Consider the following 14,699-nt stretch of genomic DNA (forward strand, 5'->3'; position numbering starts at 1 on the left):
AAAAAAAAAAAAAAAAAAAAAAATTGACTACCCAAAACTGGTTGGAGGTGATGAATGAAGATAGGTGTCCGGTGTCCCTTAGTATGTGAAAAACATTTTTTCTTTTTAATAATATGTGCTTCTCACGTGTTTTTTTTTAATAGGATTAGTAAAATAACATATGCTTTTCAAATGTTTAAGAGACATGTTACTTTTAAAGACATGATAAGAGAAATAAGTTGGTAGGAAATTTGTTTTTTTGTTTTTGTTTTTCTTTTTAACCCGCTTGAGATTGAGATTCCATACAATATTAAAGGGTTTAATATCTCTTGTTTGGACCGTTCATTTCAATTGATCAAACAATCTAGATTATGACAAAAAGTGATTTTAAGGAGAAGTTGTTGGTAGTCAAACTATCTAAAGTAAGCAGTTCAGGGATGGTTCGGCCACCCTTAAACTACCTCTTGGGGGAACGGGGTGCTCGAGCCACTCTTAAATCGACTGCTTGGAAGTGGTTTGGCCACTGTCCACTGATAGCCACCTTTAAAAACTATTACTTTTTTATTAAAGTTTTGTTGTCATAATCTAGACTGTTCATTTTAAATGAGAACAGAGTGGTCGAGCCACCCCTAGATCAATTGCTTGAAAGTGGTTTGGCCACCGATAACCACCTTTAAAAATTAATACTTTTTCATCATAGTTTTGTTGTCATAATTTAAACTATTCATTTTAAAGGAACTATTCAAATGAAAAGTCTTGCACCTTATAAAGTATCGGAGAGGATCCGTATTCCTCATGGAGTACCCTAATTACTGCAAGAGGAGTAATGATACAGATTACGCCAGCGTGCATCAACAATGATGCACGCCAAGCATAATTTTTTTTTTTTTTTTCAAAAAATTAAAATAATAAAAAAAAAATTTATGCCGGGCATTGTCTTTAGCATCACCCCTGCAAGAGATAAATCTCAATCCACTTGTTTGATTCTTCCTAACACATTAATGGCATAGCCTCATTCTCAGATAAAATAAACCAAAATAGGCCGGCGATTTTGAGAATAATGATGCAAACCCCACCCAAAGAAACAATATACCGAGTTACCAACTCCACGTTTCACCAATGGATGCTACAGCTATTTGAAATTCAAATCCCACCGACAATTAACAAAGACACAAACCCAAAGCAACAATCAACAAGCGGGTGAAAATTAAAGAAGAAAGAAAACTAAGTGTTAGAAATTTCAAGCCCCTTTATTTATGGAATGACATCTCTTAGAATTTCTCTTAAATTTGAAATTTTTAAATTCATAAATTTTAACCGTTTATTTCATTTAAGCTTCTAAAATAAGCCATGTTTCGAAATTCTAGGAGATCTCAATCCTTTATTTATTCAATCCTACCTATCCTTAATGAAAAAAAGAAAAGAAAAAAGAAGCATATATAACAAGAGACTAAGTCGGTGCCGCATCAGTATTACAGGTGAAAAAATTTGTGGGCCTAACTCATCTTAAAAAATAAATTTAATAAGAGAGGGTTGTCAATTTCTTATAAACACGCCCAAGATCTTGTTTACGGCCAATGTGAGACTATTTCTCAATACTTTTTCCCTCACGCAGATATTTTTTATGGTCCTTGTCATAGGGTAAGTAGTGTGGGCATTCGTCCTGTGGTAGGACCTGATACCATGAAAAAATTTATGTGCCTAACTCATCTCATAAAATTTGTTCAATAAAAGAGGATTGTCCATTCCTTATAAATATATTCAAGATCTTATCCGTAAACAATAGGGGATTATTTTTCATCATCAGGGACGTGGATCCAAAAACATATCGTTTTAGCTCCCAATTTAGACTGTCTTGAGCCCGTGCAATCAATGATAGTGCCACTTTTTGTCGGGTGTCGTGTCGATGTTATCGTGTTGATCTTTCCATTTTTTTTCCCTCAGCAAATGCATATCCTTTTAGAAAAGTGTCGGTGAAAGCTTTCACAAACAGACCCACAAAAAAAAAAATAACAAAGTAGGAAGAGTTTTCGGTTAGAACTTAGAACAAAGGAAAAGGTCTAAGCCATGTTATGACAGAGCTGCACAAAACAAAAGCCCCCAAGACCCCAAAAAAGTGTAGTGCTAATCTCTTCTAGAAGCATAGATTAGATGACATGAGCTTCTGGGGCATGTGCTTGCTTGCCCCACCTGAATTACGCCGTGTGGCTCCCGCGTCTTTCTAGGTTAGTTGACCGAGCAGACACCTGCAACTTCGCAAGCAATGGTTTACAAGAGTTTTACCTGTCTCTGGTGAAAAAAAAGTACACGAAATTCTCATATGGAAAAATAACAATACAAATTACTTTTCAAGTAAATAATATTGATACCATTTTTCAGAAATTTATTATTAAATTTCTCACATTTATGGTGGATCATATGTTTTCCTGGAAAATGCACTCATATCATATACAACCCAAAATGCAGAAGAAAACGATATGGGGAAATTGAAAACAGAGAAAGAAATTGAAAAGATGATGTCCTTCACAATTTATTGGCCGGGGAAAGACTTTCTACATGCAGCCAGGAGCATACTGGCCGTACTGGCGATTTTGCATGAACTCAGTGAATGGAGAAGTATGAGAAGGTCCCATGATGCCTTTTCGGATAATTTCCGAGTACTCTTTCCACCATTTCATGAAGCTGCTCTTCTCCAAGAATATCTCAGGAGATACTGCATAATTCTTGAGCATACCCCACACATAGTCATCAAACTGAATCAGGCTCCGTTTATGTTTATCCATATCATTCGACGAGTACTGTCCATTGCTCAGCGCATTGACGGAAATGAGAGCCTCCTCAACATATGCCCAAAAGCAAGAATCCTCCGTCAGACCACCCTTGAGATTTTGTTTCTTGGGATTATTTGGACGGCTTGCACTACTCTCATCTTCATCGAGCCATTGCTTCAATAGCTTGTAATGTTTTGTCCTTCCTTTAGCAATGTAGTCTGTTTCGCCGTCGCGGTAGTATTCAGCTATGTCCAGCGGTTCAACCATCCTTCTGTAGTTTGTTCCGGAAAAGAGAAAGCGGGTAGCAAAGGCTGCGCCTTTCCTCTGGGGCATTTTCTCTTTTTCATCAACCATGTCTATCCAGTAACATGTGAGGGATTTCTTGAACCTTTCTACTGTATTGTTTCTGCTGACGTATGGATTCTTGAACATGTCATAGTATCCAATTTTCTCGTCCTCAGAAAACTTCTTGTACCATTCCAGTTGGGCCATGTTTACTTTCATTTCATTTAAAACTTTGGAATCATAAGCTTCCCTCCTCCTGAATAACCATTCCCTCTCCTGTTCTTGTGTCTTTGTAATCAGTTTGTTCATGTCAATGCTCTGCTGTTGTAGCTGCTGCTGCGATGATTTTTGAAAAATGGGTTGTACTACAAATAAGTAGAGTTTCGGAAAATCTCATATAAATGATAGTGATTCTTAGCTATGTATGTACCATATATTGCATGAGATACGAGTCAAATAAGGAGCAATTATATATGATCCAAATGAAATTGAGATTGAGCTACCTGCGGTCGCCCCAATCCGATTGCTGCTAGTTGTGTAATAATGCCTGCCTGTAATGGTTGTGCAATCCATTCATCGAGTACTGCTGTACTATCCTTGCAAATTACATTACCCTTGAGTTGTTGGACTATATTTTTATAGTCAAAGAACTCCAAAACTTGATTTCCAGGACCCTCTGAGTAGTTTGCCATCAACAACTCCAAAACAGATTCTGGGTTTTCAAGACAAGCACAACCCAGTTGGGAACACAAGAGAAATGTGCCAAAAGGCTTGTATTCCTTGGTTGGAGAAGCCGAAGCCGATTGAGGAGCACTAGGAATATTGTGGGGTGAAATTAAGACTCTGGGGACTGGATCTCGGTCAGAAACTACATGCAAAAAGCAAGAGTTCCATGCTGGGTATTGTAATATGGCTTCTTGCAGGCCATCATCACCAACAAGGGGTGAACCAAAAGTGATGCAAAGTGGGCGTTTGGTGGTTGCTAAATTGATTTTGTCCAGCAGCCATAAGGTGAAGAGAGAGGCAACAGATCCTCCTACAAAGTGTCCAGCGATAATTAATGGCTTTGTGGAAATCTGCGTTAAGATATGAATCTTAAAACTTTAACAACAAGCCGAGTGAAATTCTCAATGGTCTCTTGATCGATACAGTAAAAAATGGTCCATAACATATGCAAAGACCTTATTAATTTTTTTTTTCCTAAGCATACAAAGACCTAGGCGGTTGGGGTCGTTTGGTTATGCTTTTTAGATTATGTTTTTTTTTTTGCCTTTTAGTGTTTTATTTGTTGGGTTGTTTATTAATTATTTTGCATTTTGCAATAAAAAAAGAATAAAAAAAAAAAAAAAAAGCAAATTAGCCCAATTTTCAATGCATAGCTATTTTCCAAAAGAAATAATAAAAATCATTCACCATCTCATATTTTACCTATCGATCTGGTCCTAGTAGCTAGAATACCAGGCCAATCAACCAATAGACCCGGATACAACCACAAAGTGCACACATGATCCCCATCTCTTAGTGCAATAGCATCAATTCCTGCAATACTAGCAGAAAATGATGGGGCCTAAGAAATTTCGAGAAGGATCTCCTCCATTTCATTTGAAATGGAGAGGATCCTTGTCCAAGGAATTCAACATCATGAAAAGTTCCGAAAACAATATTTTACATAGAATTGTGAAACATCAATTAGGAAATAAATTTTGGATAGTTTTTTTTTAAAAAAATATGACATTTTTCATACAATAAAAAGCTCCTCAACATATACAAACTATATATATTTTTTCTAAGCATATATACAAATAACTTATTTACATTGCATAGCTATTCTCCAAACAATCAAATATAATCATGTGATAATAACTATGGATATATGGCTTTTAATTATTTATCTTTTAAAAATGGCCAATAAGTACTACCACATCATATTCAATATAGTATATAGCATTTCTCGTCCCCAAATGACTGGTCAAACAGGCAAATTAGCTATGAGCATGTAAAAAGTAGCTTGTTAATTAGTTACATATAATTTTCTACGAAATGATTCATCAAATTTCCAAAGCAACAAATTTATAGGAAATGATGTTTGTGCAGCAGTTTGACCGACAGTTACACACCATGGTCAAGTTTTCGCCAAGCTTACGAAAAATTATAGAAAAAGAAAAAGAAAATAAAATTTAAGGATAGAGATCAGGTACCTGAGATTTCAAGAAATCCAGCACACCACGGACACTGGCAAAAAGATCGATTGCAGGTTTGTTAATGGAGAAACGTGGGTTGGTTTTGGTGGACAGGAATTCAAAGAGAGGAAAAGTCTCCTTAAGAGCTGATGATGAAACCAAGTCTCCTCCTCCTTGTCCTTGAAGATGCTCTTTGGTACAAGGAGGCCAAGTAACGAAAGCTATGATTGTACAATTTGGCTGCTGAAAAGTTCTGAATCTAACAGGGGAAGCCCAAGATGGTGGTTCATGGATTTCTCCGTAGAGTTCCGAAATTGCAGCCCATGAATGGTGCAGGACATTAGAGGTCACAACAAAACTTCCCAACTCTAACCCACTGCTAAATCTGCAACCCAGAATCAAAGGAAAAAAATGGTCAACAAATTGTGGTGCAATGGGATTTCCATGCTCAAGAAACAAATTAAACGAAAAAAAAAAGACAAAAAAGAAATGCGATGGGTTTCTTCTTACAAGGGAGAATCAGATCGGTTCATCCTCGATGGCTTTGTTAGACTCACTTACAGACACCGCTACGTGGTGGCAACAAACTTATAACAACAACGAGAATCAATCAAAGTCTCGTCCATGTCGAATAACCAATGGCCCTCACGAGAAAGTTCCTCGTAGTGAGAATTAGAAACGGACAAAGACTAGAAAGTCAACAAGATAATGAGTCAAACTCAAACACAAAAAACTTCCAAAAGAATTAAAACTATTTTTATGTTTATGTCACGTTAAAAAAAAAAAAAAATTGCTCTCTAAAAAGTTGTCAAACAACCTTTACATTTTAGGTTATTTGTTAACAAAACAACAACTAAAAGTGAGAAGGAGAATGGGTTAACATTTTAACAATCATATATATATGCAAATTATTTATTTATTTTGTTAGTTATTTTTTAAAAAAATATTTTTAATTACTTTTTGTATAACTTAATTTTTTAAAATTAAAATCTTGACCATCAAGCTTTGATTCGTTTCCTATTGGATTGAGGCATCTAGAAGGGCTGTAAACGAGTCGAACTCGGGTGAGCCATGGCTGTTCAAGCTAAGCTCATGTAAAAATTTTACGAGCACGAGCTCGAGCTCCAAAATGTAAGCTTGACTTGACTCACTAAAAAAAATTCTTTCTATGAGCTCGAGCTCGCCTAATAGGCGAGCCGACCCGAGCTATCATGGCTAATGCAAGCTTAAAAAAAAAAATGATAATAATAATTTAAATGACTCATCTTCCCAATGAGACAAATTAAATAAAATAAAATAATAATATATTAGTAAAAATGTTTTACTTCCTAACCAACAAATTGAGGGCAACTTTGTAATTGTAACTCATAGTTACTTTTGCTGGCATGTGTGATGACACACACATGGATTGGCTCAAAAGAGAGGCTTTAATCTCCTTTCATAGGTTAGTTGGGCAAGGAATTTCTCTTACTCTTTCCATGTGGGACAACTAGAGTCTAGGCTTAGTAAGAGTAAGAGAAGCTTGCATCTTTTTTATATATTATTTAGGTGAGAAAGTTTTTTTTTGCTTTTTCCAAGCTAGGGAGATGTGTGCTTGATTTTATTTTATTGGTGTGGGACACTTGTAAGCAAACAAATACAAGGAAAATCAAAAAGATCGAGTTTACTCTTAATACTTAATTGTAGCAAAAAAAATGTTTAATATACATGGTTAATATTACTAATATATGAAATTGACTTTGATAAAAAAAAAAAGTTTATTATATATACAAATTATCTAACTTTTTTTATTTGTTATTTTTTATTTTATATATATATATATAAACCAATTAGCTCTCTCTCTCTACATATATCTATATAACTAAACCAATTAACTAATTAGTTATCTTAGTTTAATACACACAATACACTAGTTAACTATAAATAGTTATACACTGTATGACTACATTATTAATACTTTAACTATATATATTTAGTATTTATGCTACATAGTCAGACTATATAAGCATAAATACTATTTATAATATATAAACTATTTAATAAGTTATATATTATATAAGTTATTTTAATATATATATATATATATATACATGAGTTGCTCTAATAAGCGAGTCGAGCCCCTATATGAGTATGTTCACGAATTTAAACGAGCGAGCTGGGTTTTATATGAGTATGTATCGTTTAATAATCGATTATAGTTTCGTGTCCACTAGCGGCTTATTTAATAATCGAGTCGGGTACGAGCCGAACCCGAGCGAGCTAATGGGTAGCTTTGTTCGTTTACAGCGCTACATCTAGATAGATATTTAGAAAAATTGCAAGTCATAAGATTCATTTCCAGATTGATGAAGCCAAAAACTGGTCCCTTTTTTCTCCCCTTTGCGTGGAGCTTGGTTTTATTCTCCCTTCCTATGAGACCCACACACGACTGACACGAGTAATCGTTTTCTTCCCATTAGAAACCAAGACAATGAAAACTAATACCAAGTCAATATCAGGTTTCGGTCTTTGGCAGCTAGCAACCATCAAGACTACTAAGGTTTGAATCTTTATAGGTGCTATCAATATTTTGGGACCACCCAGTGCACCCACCCTAGTCTTGTCTAGTTAGTGTGAGTGGTGCGGTTTGTATGGGCTCTTGCAAGAGTTCCTTGTATAAAAGGAAAGAAATAAAAAATAAAAATCAGAAAATTACTGTGGCTATAAGTGTTGGCTTACCACGTACACTAAAATATTTAATTAAAATAAATGGTGAATGAGATCTTTTGACATAGGTATGAACAAAAGTCCTAAAGAGTCCATAAAGTGTAGCGTTGATCTCTACTAACTAGAAACAAAAGATTAGATGAAATATGAGTGGTGCATATATGTTCTTGCTTGTTCCACCACTTGAATCACGTTGAGTGGTTCCAGCATCTCTATTCATGGCTCGATAAAAGAAAGCAAGAAAACACATATTTTAAGTAGTTTGACATATGGCTTATGTCAACACGTTAAAGCCTTGTTGGGCTATATATCTTTCCTTAATAAGTGTACAATACAAATGATTTTATCAGTAGAGTTTATAGATGACTTGAATATAATATAATCATAATAAAATCCCTTAGTTTAGGGTGATTCAATCTCATCAAATCATTTTCAAATCTCTAAGTTTAGGGTAATTTAATCTTCATTAATCTCAAAGGATTTTTATCCTTATCACAAAGCAACACACAACAAATGGTTGAAAATTAAAGAAGAAATAAAACGAATTGTTATAAATTCAAGCCCCTTATTTATTCAATTAAGTTTATCACTTATATGAGTAATTCTAAAAGTCCTTATTGCGTCTCTCCAAAAATGATGTAACTTTTAAAATTATTATTTGATCAAAATTCAATAGTGATCAATCGCAAGCCCAACTGTAATTTTAAGAGTCACATTATTTTTGAAGGCACACAAGAATGACTTCTAACATTAAATATTGCATTGTTCTTGGCTTTCCATTTTTAGTCGAGTGTCAGTGTCGATGTTATCATGTTGAACTTTCCATTTTTTCCCCTCAGCAAATGCATATCTTGTTAGAAAAGTGTCGGTGAAAGCTTTCACAAACAGATCCAAAAAAAAGAAAAAAAGTAGTTGGAAGAGTTTTCGGTTAGAACTTAGAACAAAGGAAAAGGCCTAGGCCATGTTATGACAGTTGCTTGCTTGCCCCACCTGTCACCTGAATTACGGCGTGTGGCTCCCGTGTCTTTCTAGGTTAGTTGACGTCTTCTGTCTTCATTAACAGCTCCTTCTCGTTGTGCCACTTGCACACGCCTACTAACAACTTCGCAAGCAATGGTTTACAAGAGTTTTACCTGTCTGTAGTGAAAAAAAAAAAGGTACACGAAATTCTCACATATAAAAATAACAGTACAAATTACTTTTCAAGTAAATAATGATACTATTTTTCAGAATTTTATTATTAAAATTTTCACATTTATGGTGGATCATATGTTTTGCCTGGAAAATGTACTCATATCATATATAACCCAAAAATGCAAAAGAAAACGATATGGGAAAATTGAAAACAGAGAAAGAAATTGAAAAGATGATGTCCTTTACAATTTATTGGCCGGGGAAAGTCTTTCTACAGGCAGCCAGGAGCATACTGGCGATACTGGCGATTTTGCATGAACTCAGTGAATGGAGAAGTATGAGAAGGTCCCATGATGCCTTTTCGGATAATTTCCAAGTACTCTTTCCACCATTTCATGAAGCTGCTCCGATTCAAGAATATCTCAGGGGATACTGCATAATTGTTGAGCATACCCATTACATCGGCTTCAAACACAATCAGGCTCCGTTTATGTTTATCCATATCATTCGACTCTCCATTGCTCAGCACATTGCATGAAATGCGAGCCTCCTCAACATATGCCCAGAAGCAAGAATTTTCCGTCAGGCCGCCAGCCAGGTTTTGTTTCTTGGAATTATTTGGACGGCTTGCAGGTTTCTCATCTTCACTGAGCCATTTCTCCAATTGAGTGTAATGTTTAGACCTTCCTTTAGCCATGTAGTCTGTTTTGCCGTCGCGGTAGTATTCAGCTATGTCCAGCGGTTCAATCATCCTTCGGTAGTTTGTTCCTGCAAAGAGCCAGCGGGTAGTAAAGGCGGCGCCATTTCTCTGGGGCTTTTTCTCTACTTCATCAACCATGTCTATCCAGTAACATGTGAGGGATTTCTTGAACCCTTGTGCTTTAATGTCACTGCTATCGAATGCATTCTTGAACCTGTCATAGTATCCAATTTCCTCATCCTCACAACACTTCTTGTACCATTCCAGTTGGGCCATGTATACTTTCATCTCACTTAACACGTTGGAATCATAGACTTCCCTCCTCCTGATTAACCATTTCCTCTCCCGTCTTTCTGTCTGTCTAATCAGTGTGTTCATGTCAATGCTCTGCTGTTGTAGCTGCTGGTGCAATCATTTTTTTAAAAATGAGTTGAGCTACAAATTAGTAGAGTTTTGGAAAATCTCAAAGACGATTATAAATGATGGTGATTCTTAGCTGTGTATGTACCATATATAGCATGAGATATGAGTCAAATAAGCAGCAATTATACATGATCCAAATGAAATTGAGATTGAGCTACCTGCAGTCGCCCCAGTCCGATTGCTCCTAGTTGTGTAATAATGCCTGCCTGTAATGGTTGTGCAATCCATTCATCAACTTTTGTACTATCCTTGCAAATTACATTACCGTTGAGTTGTTGGAAAATATCTTTATAGTCAAATCCCGAACCCTCTGAGTAGGTTGCCACCAACAACACCAAAACAGATTCAGGGTCCTCAAGACAAGCACAGCCCAGTTCGGAATACAACAGAAATGTGCCAAAAGGCTTGTATTCGTTGGTTGGAGAAGCCAATTCAGGAGCAGTAGGATTGTAGGGTGAAATTAAAACTCTGGGGACTGGATCTCGGTCAGAAACTACATGCAAAAAGCAAGAGTTCCATGCTGAATATTGTAATATGGCTTCTTGCAGGCCATCATCACCAATAAGGGGTGAACCAAAAGTGATGCAAAGTGGGCGTTTGGTGGTTGCTAAATTGATTTTGTCCAGCAGCCATAAGGTGAAGAGAGAGGCAACAGATCCTCCCAGAGAGTGTCCAGTGATAATTAATGGCTTGTTGGAAATCTGCATTAAGATATGAATCTTAAAGCTTTTACAACAGGCTGAGCGAAATTCTCAAATTTCTCTTGATCCATACAGTAAAAAATGGTCCATAACATATGCAAAGACCTTATTAATTTTTTTTTTCCTAAGCATACAAAGACTTGGGCGAATGGGCACGTTTGGTTATGCTTTTTAGATGGTGTTTTTTTTTGCCTTCTAGTGTTTTATTTGTTGGATTGTTTGTTAATTCTTTTACTTTTTGTTATAAAAAAAAAAAAAAAAAAAAAAAAAAAAAAATTAGCCCAATTTTCAAGTGCACACATGATTCCATAATTTCCATCTCTTAGTACAATAGCATCGGTTCCTGCAGTACTAGGAGAAAATGATGGTTGGCAGGAGTCATGGGGCTAAGGAATTCAACATCAAGAAAAGTCACCTGTTAATGTGTGCCACATGGCTAGTGGTTACTCTAAATTGGCTGTATATGGAAGGCAGGTCAAAAGGTCAGTTTGGTTTCCTTCTCTAAATCCCTACCCCTATCCTACTGAATTAGGTATTAGAGGCTTAGAGCTATTCTCAACTGCCCATGGTCAACTATGGGGTTGTTTGACAAACAATGCTACCAACCTCAAACATTACTATTCACTTGCTCGTTCTTAAAAAAAAAAAAAAAAAAAAATTAAAATATTCTTACTTTTATATCATATCATTTACTTTTTATATCACATTATTTACTTTTTATTATTATACAAATAAAAAAATCACTATAAAATAATTTTTTTTTTTTTTTTTTTAATATCATTTTTTTTTCCTTTTCTATATCAATTATTATTGTATTTATTTTTTTAAGTGAACAGTGTGTGGGTGTTTGTGAAAATCATTCTCTACGAAATGATTCATCAAATTTCCAAAGCAACAAATTTCTAGGAAATGATGTTTGTGCAGCAGTTTGACCGACAGTTACACACCATGGTCAAGTTTTCGCCAAGCTTACGAAAAATTAAAGAAAAAGAAAAGAAAATTTAAGGATAGAGATCAGTTACCTGAGATTTCAAGAAATTCAGCACACCACGGACACTGACAAAAAGATCGATTGCAGGTTTGTTAATGGAGAAACGTGGGTTGGTTTTGGTGCAGAGGAATTCAAAGAGAGGAAAAGTCTCCTTAAGAGCTGATGATGAAACCAAGTCTCCTCTTCCTTGTCCTTGAAGATGCTCTTTGGTACAAGGAGGCCAAGTAACGAAAGCTATGATTGTACAATTTGGCTGCTGAAAAGTTCTGAATCTAACAGGGGAATCCCAAGATGGTGGTTCATGGATTTCTCCGTAGAGTTCCGAAATTGCAGCCCATGAATGGTGCAGGACATTAGAGGTCACAACAAAACTTCCCAACTCTAACCCACTGCTAAATCTGCAATCCAGAATCCAAGAAATGGGATTTCCATGATCAAGAAACAAATTAAACGAAGAAATATAAAAAGAAAAAAATGAAATGGGTTTCTTCTTACATGGGAGACCTGTTCATCCTCTATGGGGTTGTTGGACACAGCGAAGTGCGTACAACTAGTAGAATCAATCCAAGACTTCCATCTACGAACAAAATGTCCGGCCCCACAAGAGGAAACTTCATCGAATTAAAAATGGGCATTGCTTTTGCAATAAATTCTACTACAATTTATACTAACAAGGAGACTTGCGCGCATCTCTTACACGTAGAGATTCTTTTGAAACGAAACCGAACATTTCCTTTATCCTATATTCTTGTCCACGCAACTCCCTGGTTGAATTCTCACGTCATTAAATTCTACGTTTACACCTCGAGCGAAAAAACCAAGAAATGAAAGAGGCGACTCCTGCAAAAGTGCTGCAACGCATCTCCGACCGACTTTTTAAATGGGTGATTTAAGTTATATTTAACTTAACGTGCTACTAACGTAAAAGTTTTTCGGTTTAAATTCACTTTACCTCTAAGTTTTAGTAATTTTTTAATTTAAATCTTAATGTTTAAAAATTGATAATGTACTCTTTAACGTTTCAATTTTTTTTAAATTAAACCTTCTGTTACTAATTTCTGTCTAATTGGACAAAAATTATCCCACATGCATCTCACGTGAGATTTTGATGCTCTCTATTCTAATTTTGTCTTCATTAAAACCTATAAAATTACGTAATTACCCTCAATTTCATAAGTTTTAATGAGGGTAATTACGTAATTTCATAGGTTTTAATTATGACAAAATTATAATAGAAGGCATCAAAATTTCACGTGAGACGCACGTAAGATGATTTTCATCCAATTAGACGAAAATTAATTATGGAGGGTCTAAATTGTACATTGCCAATTTTTAAATATTGGGGCTCGAATTGAAAACTCCTAAAACATCATGGGGTGATGTGAATTTTTCCCAAATTTTTCAAATTTACAAAAAATTTCTCCAACCTATTCTAATAAGGGTTGTGCGTTATTTTTCACATGCTTTCTTTAATATTTTTAAGAGTTATTTATTATCATTTTACTAATCTAGAACCCAAACATATTATATATTAAAGTAAGTTAAAAGAAATTTCCTCTAAACTTGAGGAAATTTGGGTCATTTCAAACATTTGCTACCTTTAACCATTTTTTTATTTATTCTGTTCTCTCACCCTTCTTTCTCCTTCTCACTGTCTCTCCCTCCCCTCACAATAAAAAAAAATAATAACTACTAGTCTACTATTGCCGAAATTAAAAATTGTGAGAGTAAAAGCCTATTTGAGATTGAGTTTGAAAAATAAAACTTTTAAGTCAAAAAGAGTTTTTAGGCAAAGCATAATTTTTAAGTTTTTGCTAAAAGTATTTTTTTTGCCATTTTTAGGCTTTTTGGAATCTCAAAATCGCTTTTAATTTATTTTTTACCAAATGATTACTTTTTTCTTCAAACAAACTTTTTGAATGTTAAAAATATTTTTAGGTCCCTCAAACGCAATTCCAAATATGCACTAAATCCAAGTCGTTACACTATAAAAAGTCTAAACACAATAGAAATGTCCCCTTTTTCCCCTTTCCACGATCTTGCTGAAAAAAAAAAAAGAAGTCCACTTCAACAGGCAAGGTTTTCCACGCATTTAAGACTTAAGTCGTTACGCAGTATTTTCCAGCGTCCAAATGCCACATCTCATTCACATCAACATATATGTGTTTTCATTACTTTCTGTATGGTGTGGACATGGATGGGCATGTTTTGGCTTTTTATTTATTTATTTATTTATTTTTAATTGGAAAAGGTGTTAGACGTGAATCACATGATACAATGAAAACGGTTTCTAGAAGTATATTTTTTACTTTTTTTTTTTTTTCTTTGTAATGTTGTACACGGAATTAAAATATTGGATCGCAAAGAAGCAGAAAAGAATTGAATAGAAATAGATAAATCACACATGACACCAAGATTTAAGTAATTCGACTTAATAAGCCTACATCCACTAACGAAGACGATCCGAAGGAAATTCACTAATAAAAGATGGAGTACAAAAATAATAGGGAGAAAATCACTCAAAATTACACCCAAATCTCATTCTCACACAAAATAGAGAAAAAATTAACAAAGAAAACTCTCTTATTCTCTAAGTGCCATAAGGCACAATAAATTAAGAAAACCCTAATGAGATGCGATTTCTAAATTTTTCTCCCCCGTCACACCTCTTCACGTTGGGCAACACTCATTTTATAAGGAGCAAAGTCGGTTGCAGAGAAGCCAAACTTGGCTAGGAGTAGGACAACACCAAATCCCACTTGTATTAGGAGTCCAACGCCAATATGGAATAGGAGCTCTTTTCTCTCTTTTCTCACACAAAAGAGAGAA

At 35.1% G+C, this 14,699-nt stretch overlaps 2 protein-coding genes across 4 annotated transcripts; both read right to left on the bottom strand.

The window, feature by feature from the left end:
• Nucleotides 1–2,382: 2,382 nt before the first annotated feature.
• Nucleotides 2,383–5,889, bottom strand: LOC132182763 (senescence-associated carboxylesterase 101-like). 2 transcript variants are annotated; one of them, XM_059596099.1, is made up of 4 exons: nt 5,726–5,889; nt 5,234–5,600; nt 3,539–4,111; nt 2,383–3,368 (listed from the first exon to the last, which is right to left on the bottom strand). In XM_059596099.1, the coding sequence occupies exons 1-4, from the start codon at nt 5,746–5,748 to the stop codon at nt 2,532–2,534; spliced, it is 1,800 nt and encodes a 599-aa protein (XP_059452082.1). In that variant the 5' UTR covers nt 5,749–5,889; the 3' UTR covers nt 2,383–2,531. The 2 variants fall into 2 exon arrangements, with proteins under 2 accessions (XP_059452082.1, XP_059452081.1); XM_059596098.1 differs by having other exon boundaries at nt 2,383–3,371.
• Nucleotides 5,890–9,260: 3,371 nt separating this feature from the next.
• Nucleotides 9,261–12,691, bottom strand: LOC132180514 (senescence-associated carboxylesterase 101-like). 2 transcript variants are annotated; one of them, XM_059593377.1, is made up of 4 exons: nt 12,366–12,691; nt 11,902–12,268; nt 10,337–10,879; nt 9,261–10,154 (listed from the first exon to the last, which is right to left on the bottom strand). In XM_059593377.1, the coding sequence occupies exons 1-4, from the start codon at nt 12,380–12,382 to the stop codon at nt 9,327–9,329; spliced, it is 1,755 nt and encodes a 584-aa protein (XP_059449360.1). In that variant the 5' UTR covers nt 12,383–12,691; the 3' UTR covers nt 9,261–9,326. The 2 variants fall into 2 exon arrangements, with proteins under 2 accessions (XP_059449360.1, XP_059449359.1); XM_059593376.1 differs by having other exon boundaries at nt 9,261–10,157; nt 12,366–12,690.
• Between the last annotated feature and the right edge of the window lie 2,008 nt (nt 12,692–14,699).

This window comes from Corylus avellana, chromosome ca5 (assembly GCF_901000735.1).
Source record: "Corylus avellana chromosome ca5, CavTom2PMs-1.0".
Taxonomy (NCBI): Eukaryota; Viridiplantae; Streptophyta; class Magnoliopsida; order Fagales; family Betulaceae; genus Corylus; species Corylus avellana.